The sequence below is a fragment of the Hylaeus volcanicus genome, chromosome 5 (genome assembly GCF_026283585.1).
Source record: "Hylaeus volcanicus isolate JK05 chromosome 5, UHH_iyHylVolc1.0_haploid, whole genome shotgun sequence".
Taxonomy (NCBI): domain Eukaryota; kingdom Metazoa; phylum Arthropoda; class Insecta; order Hymenoptera; family Colletidae; genus Hylaeus; species Hylaeus volcanicus.
In genome coordinates this window covers 23,604,887-23,631,666 of record NC_071980.1, presented here as the reverse complement: position 1 = coordinate 23,631,666, position 26,780 = coordinate 23,604,887, and the positions used below count along the sequence as shown (strand labels likewise).

At 36.2% G+C, this 26,780-nt stretch overlaps 1 protein-coding gene across 1 annotated transcript; it reads left to right on the top strand.

The window, feature by feature from the left end:
- Nucleotides 1-8,871: 8,871 nt before the first annotated feature.
- On the top strand, nt 8,872-19,739 carry LOC128877515 (mitochondrial sodium/calcium exchanger protein-like). Its single transcript, XM_054124880.1, has 8 exons — nt 8,872-9,005; nt 9,877-10,202; nt 11,961-12,041; nt 13,281-13,400; nt 16,532-16,855; nt 18,227-18,345; nt 18,444-18,597; nt 19,337-19,739. The coding sequence occupies exons 1-8, from the start codon at nt 8,959-8,961 to the stop codon at nt 19,705-19,707; spliced, it is 1,542 nt and encodes a 513-aa protein (XP_053980855.1). The 5' UTR covers nt 8,872-8,958; the 3' UTR covers nt 19,708-19,739.
- Nucleotides 19,740-26,780: the final 7,041 nt, after the last annotated feature.

The window sequence follows — 26,780 nt, the reverse complement described above, 5'->3', positions numbered from 1 at the left end:
GGTACATAAATGCGTAAGTGAATACGTAAATAAAAATAAAAATAAATATGAACACTGACGCTGAGCATAAGGAATAGAGGCTGAACCAGATAAAAACATCAAATAGTATAACTACTAAAGAGTCAGTGTACAGAAAAAGGTTGTCAAAGTAAACAATAAGTCCCACAGGATGCACCTGGTACTGAGCAACAGGTGAAAGTAATAATTAGAAGCACACAAGATATAGCATGCAGTAACTCTCATGCATCTGCAAAGAATACAACGTAGGGCAACGTTTATGTATCTGCAAATATACATATAAAGTGCTGTAGTGTGTACAGAATTCTAACGAAAACGAGGCACATTTTGTCTGAAATTTGTACTTTCCATTTTGAAGCTTCGTTACGAAATATAATCTCAATTTTATTAGATCCTTAAATTATGATGTACGTGATCCATATAAATAATTGCAGAGCTTTTAGGTTTATGGGTAAAATTAATTCATAATTATTGAATGTTTCTAAAAGGTATTAGGGTTCATTAATTGATATATGAATTATTCGAACTATGTTAATGATTACAAATGTTAATGATTACAAAGCTCTTACGGTTACAAGCGAAGTTAATTCCTACGTACTGATTATTTCTAGAAGGTATAAGCGTTCAGCTGTGTCATCTTCAAATGCTAATTGGAATAATATAAGTATTCAACAATTTTGGATATTCATAAGTAATATTAGTAAAATTTAGTTTTACTTTTCCTTCGTAAAGCGAATAAAGGAATAATTGAAAAATGTATTCAAATTTTTCAATAACGATACACATAGCTTACTTTTTCATTAAAATTATCGAACACAAAATATCACGTGAATCTCATTTCATGGTTTACTCATTCGTCACAGTAATTTTCGTCGCAGGTGTGGAGAAATGATATTTCTTATAGAAAACTCGGGCTTCAATGATGTTCTCATTTCATCGATCAATGTACACGAGATTACAGTTAACATTTGAATTTCGAATTTTTCAGAGGACACTCTCTCGGTTCCCTTGGGAGAATGCCAATAATCCACAGGATGTGACTGTGCTTGCATCAGCGAGACAATATCACGCTCCCCGGTATAATCGACAACCCTATTTATGTATCCGGATATTGGAGCTCGATATGGCGTAAAACTGATTTAAAGTATGCATTAACGTTAAATAATCTGCAGACCAATTTGGTCCTGTATTGATCCCTGTTCCGTGTTTATAATTCGGCGCGTCGTTTGTCAGACCAAATAATAACTGATTTTATGATACTAATTGCGAGAAATATGTGGAATATAATATACAGACTAAAATAAACAGGTGGAAGACTTTATAAATAGATTAATAAACATATAATGAGGAACAAAGTATATTTGAAATTTGGAGAATCATTTAAATTCAAAGTATAAAAGATAGCTAATTAAACATTTAAGGTTTTTTATAGTCATCGATTTAAGATATATACTACATATATGTAGTAACTAAATGAAATCGTAACGAGCACAAAAATATTACCTTGTATAGAACATATTGCAATACTACATGCATACCTTTATTGAAAATGCGTTTCCATTACGATAAAACAATCAAACATAATATTCAATTACAATTTAAATCAAATTTCAGATGTGTAAATATAAAAGCTATATAAACGGATCGAATTTAATAAAAAACGAAGCATTTTAATTAAAATTTTCAGCATATAATTCTCACATACTTTTAATCGCACAATGTCGGAAAACTCCATAACTATTTTATATTCTCGTTGTAGGGTATTTCATTTTGAAATATTTCCATTCGAAAATCGAATTTCGCTTCTCTACTACGGAAATAAATATTCGAAGATATTTGGTCATCGCTTCCATGCAAACACGCGGATACTTTTTATAGAATTACTCGTAGACTTGTTATTTTGTAACGATGATGATGGCTGTGTAGGATTGACGATTGATGCATATACATGAAATATGCATTCGCATTTGTTTCTACTTTTCCTAGTTATCCTCTTATTCATTTTACGAAAAAAAAAAACGGAACTCAGTTTTACTAATATTTTTCATTCGAAACCATGTGTAGTATGAGTACATTTATGTGTAATTATAATTCACTAAAGATCTTCTGTAACCATAATATATATTCTCATTTCTATAACAAGAGTATCACAAAATAACTTGTAGGTTCCATGTTGAGATATTTCTTAAGCTTAGAATGAATATTGAAAATTGTTTAGTAAGTATATTACTCCAACTCGTATTTGAAACTGACATAGTTGAATGTTTATACCGTTTACAATTAATCAGTAATTATGAATTAATTTCGTCTATAACTGTAAGAGCACCGCAGTAATTATATTATTTTGAACAGTGGTTCGAATATCCGCGAACTGATAATTAGTAAAGTTTTCTTAAGCAGTACGTTTCAACACTTCTGTAGAACACGCTCAGAATCCGCATCACGTTCGGAATGTTATGGGACACCATATTATTTGAGGATCCGCTACGTCGTAAATATGAATGGAATTATGAGGTGGGAATAATGTGTGAGTTAGAGGTACGTGAAACCTGACTTAGATCTGAGTTAAATCTTGGGATAGGTCCAAATTTGCGCGTCCGTTACCTGTGCGTTCCATTTCGTATGCTGTTAGCAGTCGGATCACTTTGCATGCAAACGATCGCAATTGGAGTAATTGATTTAGACGCGCAAATGGGATCCGAAATCTTGTCGATAAATTTACCAGTGAATGTCAGATGCCTTCTTTAATAGTTGCGCGAAGTTTAGAGACCGCGATTAGAGCCACGATATTATCGTAAAACTAATATGATCTTTTCACCATATTTTTTTCATTCATGAAGCATTGAACGCAAGTTGGGTATTTCTAATGTTACGTATTTCCGTATTCTTTGGGGTTATTTAATTTATTTATAAAAGATAAACCCATAAAATATGCATGCTGTGCATTTACTGGCCAGAGCTTTAGGTAACGAAGAATTAAATGCTTAAATAACCATTCATAATTGAGTAAAATATCAATTAATTTCTTCTTGTTGTAGCTCGCTTTCATATTTGTAAGAATTAACTTATTCTCAACACATATGTTATATTCATTACCATATTGAACAAAAATGACATGAATTTTTATTGTCGTATTGAAAATAAATAACTATTCAAGTTTTTCATTGAAACCAGTAAAGACAAATAAAGCCTTCGTATGAACTATTCATACAATTTTTATTTCTGTATCTAGTATAAAACTTCAAATTCTTAGCAATCCATGAATTGTTGAATAAATATTCTGACTCGATTTATAGAATACTTAGAAGCGAATACATCCAATATAAATTCATCACGAAGCCTTATACTCCCTAATTGGAGGATTTAAATTGATCTTTTCAAGCGAAGAAGGACTCAACAATTTATCCATTAATTATTTGATATGTAAATGACAGCTCTGGCGTTTGCCTTCCATTTCCAAAAGTGCTGACTCCGAGTTGTCTCATAATTGGGCCATGGACATGATCGTTAACAGGTTTACGCCAGCGCCTGATTTCGTATCGTATAGAACTTCTCCATCGGTTAGCGTGGCACGAGAAATTTCAGACAGTGGATATGCCGGCGCAGTTATAAACGACCGACAGAGTAGTTCTGTATTGTTGTTGGCTGTATTTGTTAGCACGTATGTGCGAATATGTAATAAATTGGAGCCTGAACAACCGTTGGGTCATGCTGACACAGTGTTTGACCCACCAGTTGATCGAACCGATGCGAAAGTCCTTCTGTAGTAGATTGGGTGTAGCATGTCACCATTCTATTGTACATAGTTTCCTAACCGTAACGAATTACCTAAAGGTGTCCAATGATTCGAATAACCTTAATGATTCCCATAATTAAATATATTACAAAGTCGACACAGTGGTAGTTGCCTAACCAGAGTTTGATTAACGTGATTTCCGCTTTCAAGTCGGAATTTTTCAGCTTTAGTAAATTATTTATAAATAGTACACATTTGTAGTTGATAAATATAACTTTATTATATTTATTGGTAAAAGAGAGCTTACTTGAATCTAGGAAATACCGTGCAACATCTGGTACGTCTCATTATAAATAAATAAGATTACCGTACCAACCGAAAACGATTTACGGTTGAAATACTTTCATTAAGTTGGATAATCGCGCTCGTCGCGTTTCCATTGATTTAATACATTCGTTTGGTAAATTAATTCCTGGCGTAGAGTATACATTAAATGCAGCCACGACCGCGGGCTTAAAATTTCACTTGCTCTAACAAAGAAGAGAAAACGTCGTTATACTAGTTATAAGAGTCGCCTTACACTACGAAAAGAAGCTTTTGCATATTCCAGCGTTATATCACCCGCACTTTATTATGAATGCACGGACGTGGAGTAGCAAAAACAGGAAGCCGGAAAAGCCGGGCGCGTCTCTCGTTGGTGGAATAAAAGCGTAGTTGTAAATTTGGGGAAAATCATATCCCTTTTGAGACTTTCGATGCAATCGAATAAAGTATTTAGACTTTATCTCTATAAATGCACTCAGGAATTAATTTAATTTGCAATTTTAGCGATACTGGAGCACAGGTGTACTTGTTAATCCCTTCGCGTCGGTACCTAGACGAAGTGACTTTAATTTTAATGCGCATCAGTCTGTTTCATCGTGAATATTAGTGAACTGCGAATAAATAACTTGTTTCCAGATTTAATGGGAATTTTTAAGTACGATTATTTTATCATTCCATTGAAGAATTCCACGAGACATGATTAAAAATGGTGTACTAAGCTTAAAAAATAGTTTTTGCTATTACAATATGTGTTGCAAGTAGAGAGATGCTAATTAATTAAATGCGTTTCTTGTTTACATCGGTAAGTACGTTTTATGTCATTTTAATCTTCTGATTTCAGCACAATGCCAAAAAATCGTATAACAATATTTATATTGGAAATAATATTTCCTAAACGAAGCAGATAATATAAAACCTTGCTTTTCGAAATAATGTTTGTCAGTAAGTAATTAACATTATTAGTGTAATAATCAAAACTGCATTCTATTTTCTTATTTTCTGATATGTTATATGCAAATAAAGAAAGTATAAAATATTTTAAGCAAGATTCTCCATTCGTTTCTCAACGATCCTCTAACATACTCAAATTATTCGATATTCCTTATCCTTTGTTTTTTACGTAGCAACAAATTATAATACCGTTAAATTGCAAATTGGTTGAATATTATTCTGATGAATGATTTAACCTCCCTTTGACCAGTTGATATCCTTTTAAACGAGACACAATGCGCAGAACTCGCAAATATGATTTCTATAAAAGCGACGTCATTGTTCTCCGACGCTTTCATCTACTATATATTTATTCATGCTGCATACCGTCGAATCAAAGACTTAAATGCATCAGAGTAATAACTAAAGAAAATGAATATCGAGCGGAGAGTGTTCCTCTGTGCTTTGATAAATTCCCAGTGCGAAATGTTTACACTCTTCAATTACCCAAATGAATTTATCGGAAGGTAGTCAAAGAGTTCCCTGACAGAAGCTCATGTAAAAGTAATTAATCAGAGCAAAGAATACCTTTGGCAGGCGGTATCAAAGTAGAGGGAACAAAGAAACATTGTATTTGTCATGTTAAATGCTACACATCCGATATGGTCCTTCAGATATTCGATGCAAAACGATTTTGTCATACTATATAGTGAATAAAAAAACAGAAATCCGATAAAAAGTAATTATACTTTGGCATTTTTACACGAACCAATCGAAACGTTCGTATAGGAATGCGTGGAGAAGCGGTTTCCATATTTCTAATTAAAGTTTCATTTTCTCGTTCGATTTATGGCTATTACGTTCGTGATCAGCCTCTTAATTTTTGTTTTATCTGACCGCAGTCTCGCTTAGGGTCTGAGTTAGGTTTGGGTTAGGTCTCCAATCTTACTTGTTGCTTAGCGATCAACCTCTCCACTTGTCGACACCATGCAACGAACGAGGCTTTTATGCAATGATCGAGGCCCTGCTCCACTACTTACTCATTTTTAGACATAAAATGATTAATTTATGTTTTTATAGAGTAAATATTTAATTTTTAATTTAAAACAAAAGCTATTACAGCTCAATAGATGTACGTTTGAGTTTAAGAATGCAATTTTACTAAATCAGGTTTGTACCGATAACTGCTAGATCAGTTCCACAATTAGTCAATGTTGATTAACAAAGAAGTAAATTGTGCAATGTTGTCTTTTTGTCGAGATTCTCAGTTTACGAAAACACGACGCGTTCGTTTTCACCAGTCCTCATTAACCGCGTCACGGCCTTCTTTTTCGTCATCCCACGACAACAAGAAACAACAGAAAGAGGGTGGACGGCGTCTAATGAGCCTCTTGCTCTCGTCCGACGAGTGTAGACGAGCGCTCCTGTTTAATTTCGCCTGAACGTCCAGGCACAGTTACATCCGTGAATAGAATAATTCATCTTCATCGTGGAATCTTTTTCAGTTCGGCATATGTGCCAGCGGAAATATGGAATTTGCTATATCTGAGGTTACAAATGATCCGGACAGACGTAACGTACGGTTAGTGGATTTTGTTCTATTTATTTCCATAACAGTGAACACCGAAGGGCCTTTGTTGCTCTTTGTTACATGAATTTAATTCAGGTTGAATGACCTAATAACAACCTAATCGCTAACAACCTGACCTACCTAACTGCTAGTGAAATTAACTGGTTAATACTATGATTTTAACTCGCGCAAGGTCGCGTCGTGTTGTAAAAGACTTTACCTTAATTATAAGAATGTAAAATATAATAGAATGCTATGCAATGTAATAAAATAATTAAGTTTAATATTAACCATCAATAAATTGTAAATTTGATCAAACAGTTGACGTTTTATCGTACTGTGTAATACTTTATTGACAGTGGAATACTGACAGCGTATTTCTCGAGATAGTAGAGATAGGTTAACTCTGTTAATGCGACAGTTCGCTAGAAAAATAGTATTTAATATGAGTTCATCGTGGTCTAATTTTTTTCTAAGACATGGTCATTTACCGATACGCGAGGTGAAATAAATTTAAGAATTATTCTATCTATTCTATCTATCATATACTTTTTGTAACCCTAAAATGTAATTTCACAAGCTAAATTTTTGTTTATTCTGTTTAATTTATTCATCTGGTTTAATTGATTAATTTTCACCTTCGTGTAGGATGATTGTTCATACGTTTGGCAAATTCCCGCCCAAGATCGATGCAAATGGGTGAAACACACCCGTGACTGTTTCACGGATTCCGTGTTTCAATACACTGAGATCTTGTTTTGTACTTTTCACTCGGAGAATATGAGTTTGTTCGTCTTTGGATTACTACTCATAATCCTATGGCTTATGTACCTGTTTCTAATTTTGGGAACCACGGCAGACAACTTGTGAGTAAATATTTTTCAAATGTACATCTAGAAATACGAAAACATTATTTAGCAATTGTTAGAATTCTGAACTTTTTCGCGTAATTCACGTAGCTGTATCTCATAGAGGTTCCCATAGTTTTGATAATGTTCGTTTCTCTCGTGCCCCGCATGTCTCGGCCTGTGTATCCAAGGGGAAAGAACGGTATTGCGAAAGAATTGTTAGTAAAACGTTTATTGCTCGAATCAAATCCCGATGGTTTTCCATAAAGCTCCCGGGTGTCGATGGTCGCACCAGGCGTAAAGTCTTTCACGGCACATTGTGTTCAAGAAAGGGTGAATTATAGCTCATCGGGTGCGTGAGAATCGACGTGTTCTCGCGCGGCAACCGTTTCAATTTTAATCCAGACGGTCGAAGGAGCTTTATGTACGTCATTAAAAAGGAACGATTCCCGTCTGCAACGCAGCAGCTGACCACTTTCCACCATAATAAAATTCGAACGTGTCGGCGATAATAATTTCACGATACGGTGGTGTCCGCGACTCGCGCAATTTAAGTTCGACGTAAGCATTTACAATCTGTTACTGGCCTCAATGGCAGCGTTCGACGGGCGTAAATGTGATAACGGTGAGCGTTTGTTAAGAATCAGAACAAGTGGAACGGAAGGATACGCGATAACGTTCAGTGTTGTGTCATTCGACGGAGAATGAGTGGACACTTAAGGAACAGTTGATATTAAATTCACTGAGACGAATAGATCGCGATACATTACGGATGGTAACGATACAGATCAGTGGATACTGCTCAACTAAAAATAAAAATTAGGTGAGCACAAGAAGAAATATTTCTGCTAAATATATACTAATCGAATGTGAAACAAGTAAAACAAAATTAGAAGAAAACGAATCTAAAATGCATATAGAATAACTGAAGATGAAAATACCAAGATGCCATTTAATTTAATTTTGAAGCGAGATTAAGAAAAAGAACATTCTTCTGCACGAAGTGATTTTATTCAAAATGCGAATTGATTCTACACATATACAATTGATACACTCCCATTTTAATAAACAGAACGTAATCAAAAATTCTAAAAATATACTTTTTCCATAAAAGGATCACCTGGATTTTCTCAATTGCACTATGTTCTTTCCTCATAGGTCAGCAAATAAAAATAACAAAAATTGATTTAGTTCTTGAAAGCTTCCACCTTTACTTCCTCCAATAATGGTACTTTCTTTCATTATCGATTCGTGGAAAGAATTAATCTCGAGTTTTGGATCAAACTTCCAATCCTCTCGTCACATTTCTCCTCACTTCATGCTCCTATCTAATCGAAATCTGTTCAAGAGCGCGTTCAGCCCGATTTGCCCCTAATTCATTTAACGAACCGAGCGGCTGCATTTACAAATGCAGCCGCGTCGAAATTCAATTCGCGATAGAGGAAAGGATAACGTCGGCGTACATACGGGGGGCTCACTCGAACGGCCGGAAATAAAATATTAAATGGAGCGGATGACGAGAAGCAACATCAATGTTGTTCCGTGTCCGGAAATCAAGTATCGAGCAGCCTCGATCGTCGTAAGTTAATCCCTGCTACACTGTGTCCCCCTTTCTCTCTCTGACCTTCCACCACGTCCACACATGTACCCTAACACCACTGATTTCTACATGACTAACTAAAACCATTGGACAGCAAAACTGAGAAATCCGACTAATATTGAGAAGCAGACTTTTTCAAACTTTTTAAATTTGTACTCCATCATGTGTGCACGAATGATATTTATTGTATTACAATTAAAGCATTGTTGAAGAGAATGAAGTAGAGTATAGCCAGGTAGAGGATAGATGAATATTTTTAAGATAAAAAAAGAAATGTAGAGGATGAAGTCGTGAAATATTTTCAACTATTCAGTTCTTACAACTATATAGGTCGATTTAATACTAAAATTACCAGCCGGTTAATTTGACTTGTGTACTTCAAACTTCGTTTCAAAGTCACTTAATTATTAACAATGTTTTTACAGCAGGATGACAGTTCTTTTAATAGAGAATTAATTTGATTGATAAATTAGATTGCTTTTCTCTCTCTAATTATAAAAATGTATATGTGTACATAATAGGTGTGCATTAACCTCGGTATTAATCTCAGTATTAATAGAAGGATTTAGCAATCGAGTTGAAAATTGTGAATATTTTATAACGCATCTCTTCTCAAACTCTTTATTTTCCCATCGAAGTTTTCGAGGGTACTCATGGGTCCACAAGGAGTCTCCTCCTAACTATGACTTCTTCAGGAACAGATCCGAGGCTACAAGAACTGAACCCTAACACTTCACGCGACTTGCCTTAACAGAATCCTAGCCACCTCAACCCTTCGATACATACAGATCAGTGGCCAAAAAACCCTACGATGGCCCCTGTCTTTTTCCACCCTCCTTTTTCTGTGCAGCTTCTGCCCGTCACTAGCGGTGATCGCCGATGTAATGCGGCTGTCGGAAAATATAGCGGGAGTGACGATATTGGCATTCGGAAATGGGGCTCCTGACATCTTCACGTCCATCGTATCGGGCAGCGACGAAGGGATAATAATGTTCACGGAATTAATCGGTGCCGGTGTCTTCGTGACGGCGATCATCGCTGGCTCTGTTGCAGTGGTCAAGCCTTTTCGAGTCAACCTAAAGCCTCTCATGAGGGACGCCTGCTTCTACATAATCTCGGTCTGCTGGATCAGCTACGTCGTGCGAGACGAGACTATTCACCTTTGGGAAGCTTGTAGTACGTACACGATACTTTAGCAATACAGTACTGCCTGGCACTATGTTCTGTAAATAGAAATTTACTAAATAGTATTTGAAAAGAGAAGGTCAGGTTACCTAATTGCATTTTGATCATTTTTCATTGGAGACATATGACATTAGCTGTTTTCTTCCTCGAACACTGGATTTTCTGAGCCCTAATTTTTCAAGTTTTCATTCACCCCTATTCGTATTATGTTACAATTTAATACGTTTCCCTAAGCTCACATATTGCTAAAATTTCAATTTCTATTCGAGATAGACTGTGACCGTTACCTCCTTAGAATTTTGTTAATATCTGAATATGACTACAAAAGGTCTAAAATGTCCATTTATTTATTTAATTCTTAAATAGAGTTCTTAAATTCTTATTAGACCCTACTAAGTTTGGGAAATACAGAAAATTTCACGAATTCGATAGAAATTAATGTCGATCGCGGTAGAAGTGATATAGGTTTCGCACTGCACGTAAGCCACGCATCATGGAAACGGAAACATTTATCCACGAGGTGCCATAAGTACGCGGTTTAATACTGTAATAACAATAACTCCAGAGCGAATTTAATTAAGCAAAGCCGCGATATCTCGGCCGTTGGCTTTCTCGCCATCTGGCCACCGACGAATTTCTGCCGGGTTTCCCGATAAGCTTCAAAAAAGAACGAAAGGAAAAAGACGAACCGTCATTGGACCGAGTTAAATCGATGAAAGAAAATTTGAAATCGCTCGAAAGAAAACAATTAAAGGGGTTTCGCAAAACAATTGGAACTCCATTTCCGAGGTCACCCCGTCTATTGAACGTTCCTCTCGATTTCACAAGTATGCCAGTTCCCAGCGATTTTAAAAATGCAATAAGGGGAAGTAGAACTTTTATTGCGCGATTGTGTTTAAATGTGAGCTTTTACTGTTTCATTTTACTGAAACGAATTTAGAGAGGAATATTAAAAGAAAAGTACATTACGAAGAGTACATTCTTTCAATTTCCTTAATAGAATTGTCTAGGGTAAATAAATATTTGTTCAAAATAAATAGAAAAGAATGCGTACAATAAAAAAAAAAAAAAAAAAAACAGAAATAAAAGGTACTTACATTTCTTTGCGAATACAGAAAATAAAGTATTGCATTGGACAAAAGTTAATTTATACAATGTTGGTGTTTAGGATTACCAAAATATTTCGTCCATTGAGAAATATTTAGAAAAAATGATTTCATTTCTTTTGAATAATGCAAAATTTGAAAACAAAAAAATATACTCTTCGTAGTTATTTCCTTATGTTCCTGTCCTCGTGTCTGCGAAATAAAATACATGAAACTTTCATCTAAACACGCCAACTAAAGCAATATGATGTTCCCTTATAATTGTTACATTCTTTAATTAATTAAGTTTTTCTCTCTGGAGTCTGGCCAGAGGCCATTTTACGAAAGAAAGGAGCGCAAATCGGACGAAATTGTTAACGTTGGAGCAACGCAGAGTTTTTTCGACGTTATGAATTTTTGAACGTCATTTCAGGCACACGACGAGAGAACAAAACGTCCCTCAGGCGGGCAAACAAAATAGTACACAATTAGTAAATACTTCCTGACCGTTCCCCAACTTAGGTGGAGATTTACAATGCGCTCGAAAATTTTTCCGTGTCATATCGCGATTCAGCGACAATTAATTACCTTTGTTCGCACGCCACCCCTCTGGCAACGACTGGCCATGGGGGTGCTTTTTAATGCTGATACATTTAAATTGCAGGTTTCATTCTCTGCTACGTGTTGTTCATCGCAGTGGTGGTAGCAATGCAGGTGTACGACAACAGGGAGGCGAGCCTCAAAAGTGCGTTTCGTTCCATGCGATTTTTTCAAAAATGCAATGGCATAGCCAATGAGGTTTCTTAATTGAATTTTTTCTGGGGGTGATTCATTGAACTGCAATTACGATCGAAACATCTTAAGAGTGATTGACTGATTCTTAATCATAATTAAATCTTTCCCAGTGTGATTGATCGGTTTAATAATACGTTAATCATCATAGGGGTGCTTGACTCATTCTCAATTATAAATCAATTGTTCCTGACGAGATCGACTGACCTTCAATGTTGACTAAATCGTTCTGCCAGTAATAGGGATTCTTTTTCTTCAGGCTCACTACATTATGCCTACTTTTGTTACAAGATACCTAAGCCTGGCGAGTTGAATCTTGAAAAGGCAAAAAGGTCCTCGTGCTCCTACGCGCTACAAATTAAAATCTCCACCGAACCTATTTAAAAGAATAACCTTCGCTCTAATTTAAATTCGAGAATTTAGTGCGACTGCAGTGGAATATTATTCTGGAAAATATCAGTATGAAAGGGGATATAAATTGGGAACAATTAAAATGGCTCTAAAATTCCGGTTAAATTATGAATTCTTTATCATTTTATCGAGATTGTGTATTATTATATAAATCAAACAAAAGAACTATCGATCAAAGTGCATATTCATTTGAATGGCAATAGTCTACATATAATTTTAGATAGACGAAGACAAAATCTTTTTATAACTGTATATTTTTAATCACCCTATAAAGGATTGTCTGACTAGTATATCTTCTGAAATAAATATATCTCGGTTTTTCTTTTCGATATAACCCATTCTATTCTTCAAACGATGCACAATTTCATCAGAATTGCAATGGAACGTTTGAAGAATTTTGTTCAGTAATGGAAAATTGTAACGAGCAGTAATGGCAGTGTTTTAAAGACAAGAATTCGCTTCACGTTAATAAAACAACAGCGACTGAAAGAATGCGCCGGAGTGTTGGAGGTAGATGCCTGACATCCAGAATGCACGGTGTTTTCTATTTTTAACCGACTTCGAAAAGGAGGAGGTTACTCAATTCGACATGTATATATTTTTTTTTCTTTTTTTTTCGGTACTTAGTATGGAACAGAAGTCAATCATTGCGCATCTACTCAAAGTTTGGAAGTATTTCGGAGCAATCCGTCGGCGTCGGGTCGAGAAAAAAAAAGAGTTTGACTACGCCAGTGCAGTTATCGATCCTTCCGCTCGAAGGTTTCCTTACGTACTTTTGCAGGCAGGATCCCAAGTGTACCAGATCCAGACGTCCTGCGCGCTTACTTGGCGAACAAGGATACAGCGACCATTCCTAAGATTCCCATGAGAAAACGTGCTTATGGCCTGAGAACCAAGCTGGGTATGCATACTACCATCACGATTGATCACTCGTTATCCAGAATTCCATTAAATTAAAATTGAACGTCTCATTTTCATGAATCTTCAACTCGTCCTTTCGAGAGGGTTCCGAGATAGACTTGAAATATGGCCACTCGACGCCAAGTACTCCGAAGGGCATTTTATTCCCTCCTTTTGTTCGGATCCTTTTCGAATGTTCGATCACCGTTTGCATAAAAACTTTCGTCAACGTTAGGATTTCCATTTGTCGGGTTTCTATTTGCCTTTTTCGTTTCTTTTTGTACTCCAGAATTCAAAGACTCTAGATTCTTTGGTTTTTCGAGTACTCTGTTTTTCTAGTTTAAAAAATAGATTCTTCAATATTCTTATTGCTTAAGGTTTTTAAGATATTTAAATGTCAATTTCCAGATGATATTGAGTTCTTAGGATCTCAAGGAAGTTGAAAAAAATTTGTCCCTTTTTTTAACAGCACTAGCTTAACATAAAACAATTTTTAAATAGGCAAAGTTATAATCTTTTATACCATGGACGAGTTCAAATTTTGCATAAATGTAAAAAACATTTCTATCTATGACGTCAATTAGGAATCTTGTATATGTATGTATAAATGAACGTGCTAGATTTCAAAAATTTATGTCGAGTACTTTGGCTGCAAAAAAATCATAAAAATTACCTCGAAACTCGTAAAAAGAAGGGTGTGACTAGACTACGAATAAGATGCATCCAAAATAAGTAAAAAGTGCATACTTTTTATGGCACGTAAAATATGTGTTTAAGAGTGAAAAATGAATATCCGTGTATGCAAAGTATGCATATATGGTAGTATTTCATCCATGGTAGATGTTCGACGGTCAAATTTTATTCCAGCAGTGAAGCACGAAAGAGAAATAAAAATTTCAGTCAAATTTTCAGAATGATCGACTACTGGTAGCGTAAAATAATCAAAATTCAATAACTACCCACTGTCAGTTTTGTGAAAATTGATAATCTTTCTAGTCAGTCTTTCATTTTATAATTTCCATATTTGTAATAGGATTCGCCCCTTTTGTACATTCTGTCATTTTTTTTTTAAATATATAACACCGGGCGTTTTAATCGAATCACTTAATGCTATTAAAAAAATATACATGTCGAATTGAGTAACCTCCTCCTTTTTGAAGTCGATTAAAAAATGTGACAAACTTTGTTCAAGTTCCTCGAGATTCCAGGAACTCATTATTATCTACAAATTTACATTTAAACGAAAAAGGGTGCATCTGTTACAATATCCAAATTACGTCACATCGTATTTCTCTCCAAGAAAGGCAGACAAGATGATTTCAAAGCGAAGACGAGAAATAAGGTGTAGACGCTCGAACCTTGAAATTGTTCCAATTTTGTAAAACAATTACGATTCAAATGCATGACAATCAGCCGGAGACTTCATTGAACTCTCTAAGAAGTCTCTCAGAGTCCATAACACAATTCTCGAGACACTTAAGATTTCTGATGATCAACTGAGATCTCTACTGAACCTATTTCTCGGATAAGTCATTAATAATGCAATGGAGATACCTTAAAGGACTAGTAGAAATCCTGATGACTATCTAAAGCGTGCACTGAACACCTGGCAATCAGCTGAAAAGAGGTTTCAAGATATCAGTAAGTCTTCTGATTTCTCAAGGGACTAGTAGAAATTCCAATTATCAACTAAACCCACCTAAGGTGCAGATGCAGAGTTCTCAAGAGACTAGTATAAATCCTGATAGCTAACTAAAACGTGAGTCGAACTCTTGATAATCAACTGAAATCTATTCAGTCTGTGACTCTGGCAAGACACTGGGGACATAGCAAAGAGTTTTCAAGATGTCAGTAAGATTTCAGTAGGAATATAATGTACAGCACAAAATTCTCAAGAGATTATCAGAATCCCTGACGCCCATCTGGTGTCCCTATCAAACGTACCACGCCAGCAAGCAGCATAAAGTCCAGGCTCAGTCACTATCGTTCTCTCAAAAGGTCCATCTCGTTTTGTTCGAAGACCCTCGAAAGCCACAGTCTGCGAAAGGCAGAAACCCTTTGAAATATAACATCAACCCTCACTTGCCGATCAGATTACCGAACTGAACCCTCTGATAAACAGAAGACTGAAGTAAGCCTACGTCGATGCTTAGCATATGCAACGACATCAGATGAATGATTTATCCGATGTTTAGAAAAAGCGAAAAAGAAACAGGAGCAAAAGAAGGAAATGTAGCAGATAACGCAGATAAAGCTAAGAAGTTGTAAAAGTAACCAGAAGAAAAAAAATGTCCCTGGGAAAAGAAAATGAAAAGTTTTAAGCTCATCAGCTGTGCGGAAGCGGAACATTGCTGAAAGCAGTTCAGAGGAAGATGAGGAAGACTTATCTGTTCATGATGAAGCCACCGTAAAAGCTTGCTCGGATAAAGAAAGCTCGGGAACACCTAGCGTCTTTGATTTTCTTTTTTCACGTTGGTCACTTCTGTATTGCAAACTGGGTATTGGTGCAATTCAGCGTTGCTGAGGCAAAAAATGACGTCGGCGGAGACCACTGCGCCGGGAAAATAGTGGACGTCACTGACGATTTAGCGGTGAAGTTTTTTAAGAAAGACCAGAGTGAACTTTATTCTCCCGAAGGTGGAAGATACTTGCCTTGTTAGAAAGGGGACAATAAAGAAAATCTTAGCAGAACTTGGTCCTCGCAGAGGACTGCACTATCTCAATTTAAAATTTCTATCTAACCTCGTCATTTTCTAATTTTTCTCATTTTTATAATAGGACTCATTCATTTCGCGATTCTCCACATTATTGAAGAAAAGTTCGTTCATTCGGTGGCTTTTAAATTTTCCTAACTCTCAACGGACATACTCGACCTTTTAATATCAATCGATGTTTCATGTTGACCCTATAGTCCTAAAATGTAAAATTCATTATCTCCAGTTTGCGTTGTTATTTAAATATTCAAATGTATACGTGACGAATCTATTATTTATAAATAATTAAATACCATAAAGTCAAACAAAACTATACGCTATCGTACTACTCGTAAAACTATACACTATACCTATCAAAATGTCTACGTATCAGTGTTTGTATGTCAAGTATGTCTTACGTGTGATTTTTACGTAACAGATGTCGCGATTGCCACGGAGTTGAAAAGGGAGAAAGGGCGCACGAATGTGAGAATAGCGGAATCGGAAGAAGAAGAAAACGTTGATAGACCGGAAGGTCTCTTCAGAGAATTCCTGTACGATATTAATCCGATAGGCAGAGAGGATTGGGTGAATGCAAACCGGATCTTTAAATTTATTTTAATTATCCGTGCACCTGTCATGTTCTTACTTCAGTTATTTATCCCACTTGTGAACCCGACTGCCGCAAAGAAAGGCTGGTCCAAGCTGCTAAATTGCTTCCAGCTGTGTGTGACACCGACGTTGGCATTGTTTCTATTAAACGGTTAGTCGTATTAATTGTCGCGACTTCTACGGCTGCTGTTATAAATTGCCTCCCGCTAATAAAACCTCGAGCTTTCCTAGACGTACTTTCAGGCACTGAAAATGAAATATGAGCTCCCGTTGTTTTTTTAATTTACAAATTGCCGGTGTTTAGTTGGAATTAAAACGAATTGCTAGACGTTTGTATCTTAATGGACAGATTAACCCCGGCGGGGTGCAAAATTCAAGCTGCGTTTTCCTGAAAATTGCTTCCATTCCACATTATTTTACGATCGTGTTCTTAAACAATTTTCACTCTAACTGGGCGTAGTCCTAATAATTACGTACTGCTCTGTTTTAATTTATACGCATTTCATAAAATTATTTTATGGAATTTTTATGTTAAATGACATCGTTTAATTATTTTTATAAAATGATTTCGTCGAATGTTTTTATTAAATAATTTGATTAGATAATATTGGAAAATGATTTTATAGAATAATTTATTAAATGACATTACTAAATGATTTTATGAAATGATTGCATAAAATGATTTTACAAAATATTTATACCAATTAGCTACTTCAGAGTTGAACGTAGACATGTAATAACGTTGGTTAGTAACACTCATAAGAAGAAATGAAAAGTCTGTATGCAAGTTGAATATCAAAGTATTCGTTCTCGCAATATTTACTTTTTTTGTTTGCAATTACATACGTAAATCTCTGCTCCATTACACGTGCTACGAAGTTATGGAACTCTTCCTAGTTTGTCGTAGCTGTACATAAAATGAATATCATTTCTGCATTTGAGTAAGAGTACGGAGTCACTCGAAATCTGTACAGGGACCAAGGAACCAAGGGAAATCACTATATGCAAGGGGAACGATATGAAATATGGATTCGAGACCAACTGAAAATATTACGACTGCTTGAAGTGAATCTCTGTGCTACTGAAATTTGTAAATAAAAGTGATACTCGACTAACCATACTAATCAAAGCCTTTAAATTAAAAGCCTTAAAACCTTTCTGTTTCTTCTTATGAGGTATGTTAACATCTATTGCGCTTACAAACTTTATATCTTATATAGCTTGAGGAAGAATAATTTTCAGAACTCTGTTTCTTAAAAGCTTTCCGTTTCTTTTTATGAGGTCCCTTAATATCTGATACATCTACAAACTTTGAATATCCCGTAGATATTCTAAATAATTATATGGTAATGTTCACGTTTCATTTTAGTAGATTTCATATGAATAATTTTAGTTGCATCAGTATACCCAGTTCTCGCAGCAGTTATCAAGGGGGCAATAAAAGATCTCGATACAGTTAATGGTTCGAAAGCCCGCGATTCGTCAGCTTGACCATTGTTTCGTTTTCGCCTTCCTTTTGCAGCCTGGTCCGGACACATTGGCCCTGTTCCAGTACTGCCGATATTCCTCGTTCTTGGCACTGCATTTGGTGTAACTGTGTTTCTAATAACCCACGTGGATCGCATACCGAAGTACCATAATGTGAGCACTTTTTCTACCTTTTCGTGACTCGCGCCGACTATTCGCACTCGATGACCTCTTACGTTCACCCGTTGTCGCTGGCGACCTATTAATTGTAGGTTTTTGCATTTACGGGATTTCTGGCCGCCATGCTGACGGTCTATTTGGTAGCCGGGGAGGTGATGGCAGTTCTCCAATGCGTAGGATACGCTTTCAGTATATCAGATGCCATGCTCGGTATCACGTTCCTTGCGTGGGGCAACAGCGTGGGCGGTGAGTGGCGAAACACGTTGTTACAATAGAACCTAAATTTGTGCGCAATTTGCGTTCCAGCGCTACAAGGAGCTGGCTGAAATCGTCCATTTTCAACCCTCCAAACGTACATTTCCGATACTGATTGAAATCATCGGCTGAAAGTGGTTCACTTTTGTTGCTCCGAATATTTTCTAGTATCGATATCATTCAGAAGGACCGAATGGGTTGTTTTTACCTAAAGGATTGTTCAAAAGGGGCCTTAGAATTTTGTTTTTTAATAATGCACCAGGTGGTATAGAATTTTCTATTTTAAATGAGAGGACACGTGATTGCAAGTAAATGTGAAATATGATGTTTGAGTGAATGCATCGTTCGAGTACAAAATTGAAAAAAATGAAGCCACTGAAAATTCTGTTAAAGTATTCCTCATTGTCCAAATTGTGTCCAACATTTAATTTCTTTTATTCCAATTAAATTTAAAGAAATCTCTAAAACCTCTAAATTGCCAAATGCTTTCAGCATTTTAAATCCTTAATTCCAATTAAATTTAAAGAAATCTCTAAAACCTCTAAATTGCCAAATGCTTTCAGCATTTTAAATCCTTAATTCCAATTAAATTTAAAGAATCCTACCACTAGATTGTAAATTATTTAAGAAGGAATTTCCTAACGGTAACTCCGATAGTGTCTGAACGCAGCAGCACCAATTCATCCTTAATGATAACTGCTGTCTAATGCCAGATGATGTTTGTTTGTAGATATGATATCAAATATTGCCATAGCCAGGCAGGGATTTCCACGAATGGGATATGCAGCCTGTTTTGGCGGGCCGATGTTCAATACACTGTTGGGATTAGGACTAACTTACGGAATAGCTGCCAGTCAACACCCGAATCACCGTACGAAGATGAGAATGAGCGACATGGCACCTGGCTGTTTCGCTTTCCTGTTGTGCTCGTTATTAGCTTCTATTATTTATTTAAACATTACGGGTGCCGTGGCTCGAAAGTCGTATGGATATTTGTTGTACTCTTTATACTTTGTGTTTATTCTGATTCAGTTTTTGAGCGAATTCCGAATAATTCACCCTCTTGGCACTGACCATCGACCAGAGGATAATATTGATTAGAGTTTTTAACGAATGACAGCGTAAGATCATATTCCCTGACAGAATATTGTCAATATTCAAAATGCCGTACATAAATATATTATGAGTAATAATATATACTATAATATTTATTTTATAGAGCAGCAAGAAATTATTTTGATAATTTATCAAATTCATTTGTTTCCTATTTAATCTCTCAATTGTTCCAGTTACACAAATACAATAACAATTGGAGAATCAAAAATACATTCTCCCAAAAATAAACGATCTTGAATTACATTCAGAAATAAGAATTCTATTCTACCCCAGAGGTATAATATCAGAATTATTTCTTAACTGAGAAAGTCTGTGGGTAGGCAGAGTTCGATGGTTATCACGCAAACAATTAATCTCTTGAAAGAAATATTCACTTAACGAAAGGTCGAGTCGTAAACGTGGAAGAAACACCTTGAACCACTGTGCGCTTCATGAATTCTTCACGCATGGCGGGGATCAATAATAAATGATATCATTGCGTAACGAATGTGCCCAAACCTATCTTGTAAGTTATTTATGGAAGGTCGGCACAAGAGGGACCACATCGAGCGAAAAACGAGGGATACCTGGGAAAAACAACGCTGCGTCGTTCTCCAAATGATGCCTACAAACGAACCAACATCGTAACAACGTGGCCGAGGATACATTTTTTATGGACGGGAGAGAAGTCTAGCGGAAACATTCGAAAACCGTCTACATTATCTGGGAATGGGAAGAAAAAGCAACGTTGGTGCTCTGTTTTCTACACTTCCCTGGAAACGAGAAAAGGTATTTCTTGTCAAATATGTAGCATGAACGAAAAATTGCTTGAGCAGTTTTTACTTAATTGAATATGACGTCCAATTACAGGACCGTAATAATTCGAGGGAATATTAAAAACTGTTGATGAACATTCAGATCTCTAGTGAAACTGTCAGGAATTATATGCGAAAAAAACTGCTTTTATCAAAGTATTTAGTAAAATGAAATTTAAACGAAATTAAATTTTATGTTTCTAGAATATCTGAATGAAGAAAACAGCAATTGACCATTTTAAAATGTATATTAACATCTTAACTATACATTAATTACAAATTTACAACAGCAATTACCAAAAATTACTATTATTTTTTTTTTATTATACATGTTTCATCTAATTCTTGTTATTATATTCAAGAATTATAAAAGAACACCTGCATATGAATATATAATGATCAAATTCATAATTCAATTGTCACCGATTATACGTTTATTATAATTTCCGTTATAGTTATATGTTTCACAACTAAACAAGCATGAAACTTCGTTGCTGTTATTCTTGGATTTCCAGCAATTGTTGGATTTTATTTGAAACTTGTACAGTTCAGTCATTAGTATATCTTATTCGCTCCAACCGTTCTAGACGATGAGACATCCTCTCACCTTTTCGTGTAGATACGAAGCTTAATGAAGGATAGCTAATGCATGGATCTGCCCTACCATTACCGTCTAATCTCTTGGCCGTCTTATCCAGCCACGGTGGAATCTCGTGGGTTGAAAAAAGCGAGGCAGGAACGGGCGATGCCGAGGGAACGGGCCAACCAAAATGATGGCCAATTTGTAAGTGTGCAAGTTAACGAGCCCATTCACTGAAACGGCTATTCGTCTTTCCGGTAATGCAATCAGCACATTTCTCCCACACTTTTGCATTCGTTTCTGCCAGTGCAAGCACTCGAACACCTCAGTTCTACTAATTACCTATAAAATTAACGACACGTCTGCCTGTTCGAGTCGATGTCAAGCAAGCCTGCTAGCAGATAATTAACCATATTCCAACGGCAGACGATGTCATTACCGGTAGATTGAAGCAGGCCCGTATTGTTCCGTCGTTAACCCTTTCAGTTCCGTCTGTGCCGAGAATTTCGACGTCTCGAAATATTCGTGCGAGCTCCGCCCTGAATGCTAGTTGCCAATTACGCAATATAATATATGCGCGAGCCTTGTGTAATTAATCAAAGGATCTGAGCATCACTTCCATGACAACATTGTCCACGATATACAGCAATCGTTAATTGTCGCCATAGTGACGATTCTCGAACCGTTGTGGTAAGATCTGCGGTTATTCAATGGGAAAAGATCCTTTGGTTCCGAACAGTTTGCACAAAAGAAGATGGGCTACTTACTATAAAGTGTTTATTAGAAAGGTAACAATTGGTAACGCGTGCGCAATTAGAATAAAGTAAGAAAGAAGTCAGCAAGGAATTTTAATCAAGATTAATTATCTTTGGGAGAATAGGATTCATTTCTTTGATTTCGTTAAAATGGAGGACTGGACAATATTATTTACTATGCGTATATGAAGTTATGTTCAAATAAAATTCTATTAATTTTATTTCATTTTATTTTACTGTCAAAGTAAAATTGAGTACTAGCCACTTATGCTGCTCTATTGTGTGAAGATTCTCTCGTCTAAACATTTTGTTTCTCAGTGTCAGTTCTCCGATGGAAACTATCATTCTTCTGTTAAACACTCCCCGGGTATAAAAAAATTGTGGATGATAATGAAAGACATGTCGAGAGCTATGAGTTAAATAATAGATACTTGGTAATCGACGGTATTTTGCGCAAAGAAATATTTCTCCTATTAGCAAACATCGAATGGTCGTAATTAACGTTCGTTCGATCATGAATATTCACCAACCAGTTATCTGTATCACGCTTTCATTCGCAAACAATTTTACCAGGGATAACCTCAGCCGGGCGGATGTCTCGTCCTTCGACCCTTATCGGTCAAGACCGCCTGTGTTTGTCGTTCGTTCAATCTTAGTCCTTGTGATAACATCACGCTACCAGATCCATTAGCCATCGCGCCTAACACCCCGGATTTCAGGTTCTGATACGAGTAACACGTATTGCGTGTATCTGTTTTATAACGCCCGGCAAAAAACTTTATTCAATTTTTGCTTGCGTCACCGCTAACTGATTAAAATTTATCGAAGGGGCAAGGGTGACATGATTTTCAAATCTCAAATTAAAGATCTCATCTTTGAAGTAAATCTAAGCTTAGCATTCGTGACATTGAAATGCTAAGAAAGGATCTCGAGTCGCTGGTAAATACCAGAAAAAAAAAGCCTCGAGTGCAAAGGGTCAATGTTTTTAGTCCCATAGTAAGAAATCCAGTCACCCATACATAGTTGGCGTGGCGATCAACGTGTTAAGTATAAATTGGAAAATATTTCCATAATCCCAGAAGTGTCCGCTTGTTCACTCCTCGCAACGATAGGAGTTTATCGCGAAGGTGGGAACTTATAGTTCCGACGGCAGTCGGTATCTCAATATCTCACAGTCTTACAAAGTGTTCGAGGAGGGGAGCAGCTGCGAATAGGCCGTTTACACGTGTAAAAGGCGGGCATAAAACGGCCTCTCGCCGCGCAGAAATGTGAAAGCAGACGGGAACATTAAGGTTGACTTCCACCCTCTGCCGCCACGGTCGACCATTTTGTCTTCCCCGACGTAGACATTGCCAAGGCATTGTTCTCCGCGTGTGTATCAACGGCGCTGCTCATTGTCTTCCGGCAAATGTTTAATTTCCAGCCGCCTCTGTCTCAGCGCCATTCTTTCTGTCAGTCAGAACGCCGATGGAACAATGAACGAAGATGACTCTTCGAGAGAAAAGTTTTGTTAACGCGGAATTTCCTGTCCGCGGTGTCCGCTCTTTTTTACGATCGGTCCAACTACGTGGCTCGCGGGTTGAAATTCTTCTCGGTACGAAGAATTCGTCCGCGCACGGGACGGAACTTCTTTTGTCGAAACTAATTCGAGTCTTGGGAAACAGTCTTTTCAATGGGTACTGTCTGCGTTGCCGTAGTTGCAGGGCATCTTCTTGAGAGTAGTCCATTGTTGGAAATCAGGGACGAGCGGAATTCTCATCTACATTGAGTCACGAAATTATTGACACGAGAAGTAGGAACAGGAATGGTAACGAGAATACTGACAGATTTTTCTACGATTTAAGAATGTATTAAGAATCTATGTAAAGTGTCAAGAAAAGTCTTTGGTCCTTGTGACAGTTTCTTTAAACGAGTTGCATAATCGATTCTCTGTTTTGAAATCGACTGGTAATCGTCAATTATCAAGTAACTACGGTAATTAGGCTTTCGATAGTCAGACAGATTCAGAATGTAAGCGACAATCAGGAGATTTCGGAGCAATCAGGCTCGCAGTTTATAATAATCAGTCAAATAGTTCTACATGCACTTAAGCTTCACGCAAGCAATCAGACTCCATTACTAAATTATCAGTTTGCCAGTTCGGTTAAGGAGTAAACCTTAGAAGCACTGAAGCTCCAAATAGTTTGAAGAGCAATTAGAGCAAATCTTGATCAGGGTTATTATCAATATACTCAGCTATTGCGTTACTATTAGTTCTTGTTCAAATAATCATGTTAAAATTAGTTAACATCCCTGATACTCTGAAGTGGTAAGGCTATAGGCATCATAACAAAATAATTTGTTTATAGTTTCTTAGTGTTTCAGTTTTATCTAAAAAAAAAAAAAAAAAAAAAATACCTTATACTTTATAGTATACTACACCAGTGTTTACAAAAGCGGGAGCTCCATCTGTAATTCAATACGAGACGCGGAAGAAAATGTTTAGTGAAGAAATATAATTTAAACTCCATTTTTTACCTACAAACAGATTTTTCCTATATTTTAACAATACATACACTATTAATAAAATATACTAAATGCCGCCATTTCTAAATTCCATTTCAAAAAAGCGTTAGAAAAATTGGACCTTACGAGGAAATATTTTAGTCTTGAGAAGTAACTTTTTCCATGTTGATAACTTCATTTGAGTAGATGTGAGTAATTATCAAAGTTCCTAAAGTTACCATTATTATTATATATATTAGACCTATCAAACTTTTCTGTCGCTATTCTAAAGAAATTTCCAACAAGATCCTTCTATCATCTGAAAAGTTTTCCTCCCATTGCATTTTGACGAATTTATTATAATAAATTATTAGAATACTCTATTACATCCAGCACAGAGAGTCCCCATGCGCACGTCCCCATTTAACTTTCAACGCCATCTCTCCTATCCGCACCACGAATGTTAAATGATGGCCATACTTTATTTCCTGCTGTTGAAAGGAATAAGAATTTCACAAACTATAAAGGGAGGTCGCATCCTCAGAGTGAATTTCTCAGGGAAAACATTATTTCCTAGATACATCAACACGATCATGTTCCCGCAAAGTTCCACGAAAATGAACATTTTCAAACAGAAAAGTGTTTTCACGTTAAAACCGTACACCTTTGTTCAAAAAACGGTAGTTCATTAGATACAATTAATTGCACTCCAACAATAACATAGAGGAAAATCGTGTCGGTCACCGAGGAACGTAGGAAATCACTCGATTATGTTCAATTACGTTTAATTATATGTATGCGATACGCTAGACGCGGTATAATTTACCTAATGTAACTAAACGCGAGATCATATTTCGAGCATATTTTGAAAGCGATCAGAAATCCCCTAAAATTCGCGATGAATCGATTGCAGGTTGTAGCAAACACTGTAAGCAAATACTGGATTGTTGCCCGAAAGCAGAGGTCCACGGAAAATTTTACGTTTTCGTTTGCGCCAGCCAAAACTCCTTTTCATCCAAGCCGTTTATTTGGGAACTGAATATGACGTGAAACATAACAAACGCTGCAAATCTTATGTTTGTGTGTGTACTTCCAGCATTTCCAGAGTAACACTTGAAATATCTTAAAAACACCAAGCAGAATTCGATATAAATCTGTATAAAAATGTATGGAATACTCTATCTAGGATTTTTGCTAAACTACGTGTACAAAATTTAGTAAGTTGTGGAAGCAATTTGTTTCAATTTCTTGGGAATGATTATTATAAAATGAACAGAAATTAATGTGTCACATTAAAGTATTTTTTTATATTAAATAAGACTTTTTCTAAAAGCATAGTATAACCGTACATTAATAAATAATATAATTTCAAGTTAATTTGTGTCATTCCTTCATGGTCACTTAATGGTGGAACTTTATGGCAGTTTAAACTAGGTTGCTTGTTAATCGTGTTCAAGTCCAAGAAGAAAGGGATGCGATGAACTTTTCTTAATTACGTTGAAGAGAATCACCAGTTTGTGAGTGCGATGCAGAAAAGATTTTTAGAAACTACATGGTCCAGTCAAGCAAAGAATTATTCCTTGAGATATTATGGTTAGATATTAAAGAGCTTTTCTGTAGTATCTGTTATCGATTATGGTTTTCTCATTACTCCCGACTGTTCATTTTGGACAGGGAAGTACAAATTGACAAATACATGGAAGCCATGGGCGAATATATTAAACACGGGATCTTTTCGAACAGAAACTGGATTCGTGCCCAACAACCACCGAGAAATTCTTGCCTAGCCTTTCTAGTGCCAATTCGGTTTAACGTCTCCTTCGTCTGAAGCACTCACTCAAGTCGATACATCCCGCCGTTACAGTTGCTTAAACTGGCGTGGTCAAACAAATAAAATGTTTGTAGAACAGTGATAACAACTATTTAAATTAATCTAACGGAATTCGGATAGTAGTTCAGTATTTTAATATCTAAGATAGCATGAAATTTATCGGAACGTATTTGTGGCATGTGCAATTGATAATGTAATATTTGTGATTAGATAATATCATAATACTCTTAATGTGTCTGACCATTACATTATTTCTATGTGTCTTACTGTAAGTCGAATTTCATATAAAATGTCTGTGTTAGCGGTGACTGTTTATTCGCCTTTTCTACTGTACTACGAAGATTATACATACTGTAAGTCGTGTCTGATCATTATTTTCCATTTCTACTTGTTCATGGAAACATGGAATGTTTTCCATTCTACTTCTACGCTACTGTAGGATAAATCTGATTGAAATTGTTGTGCGTGTCTGGCTATTACTCGCTATTTCTACTTGTTCTACGTTAAAACAAATCTGATTATACCTACTGCAATGTGTGTCTGGCCACTACTGGCCATTTCTACTTGCCCTACTGTAAGACAAATCTGATTGAAACTGTTAGGCATGTCTGGAT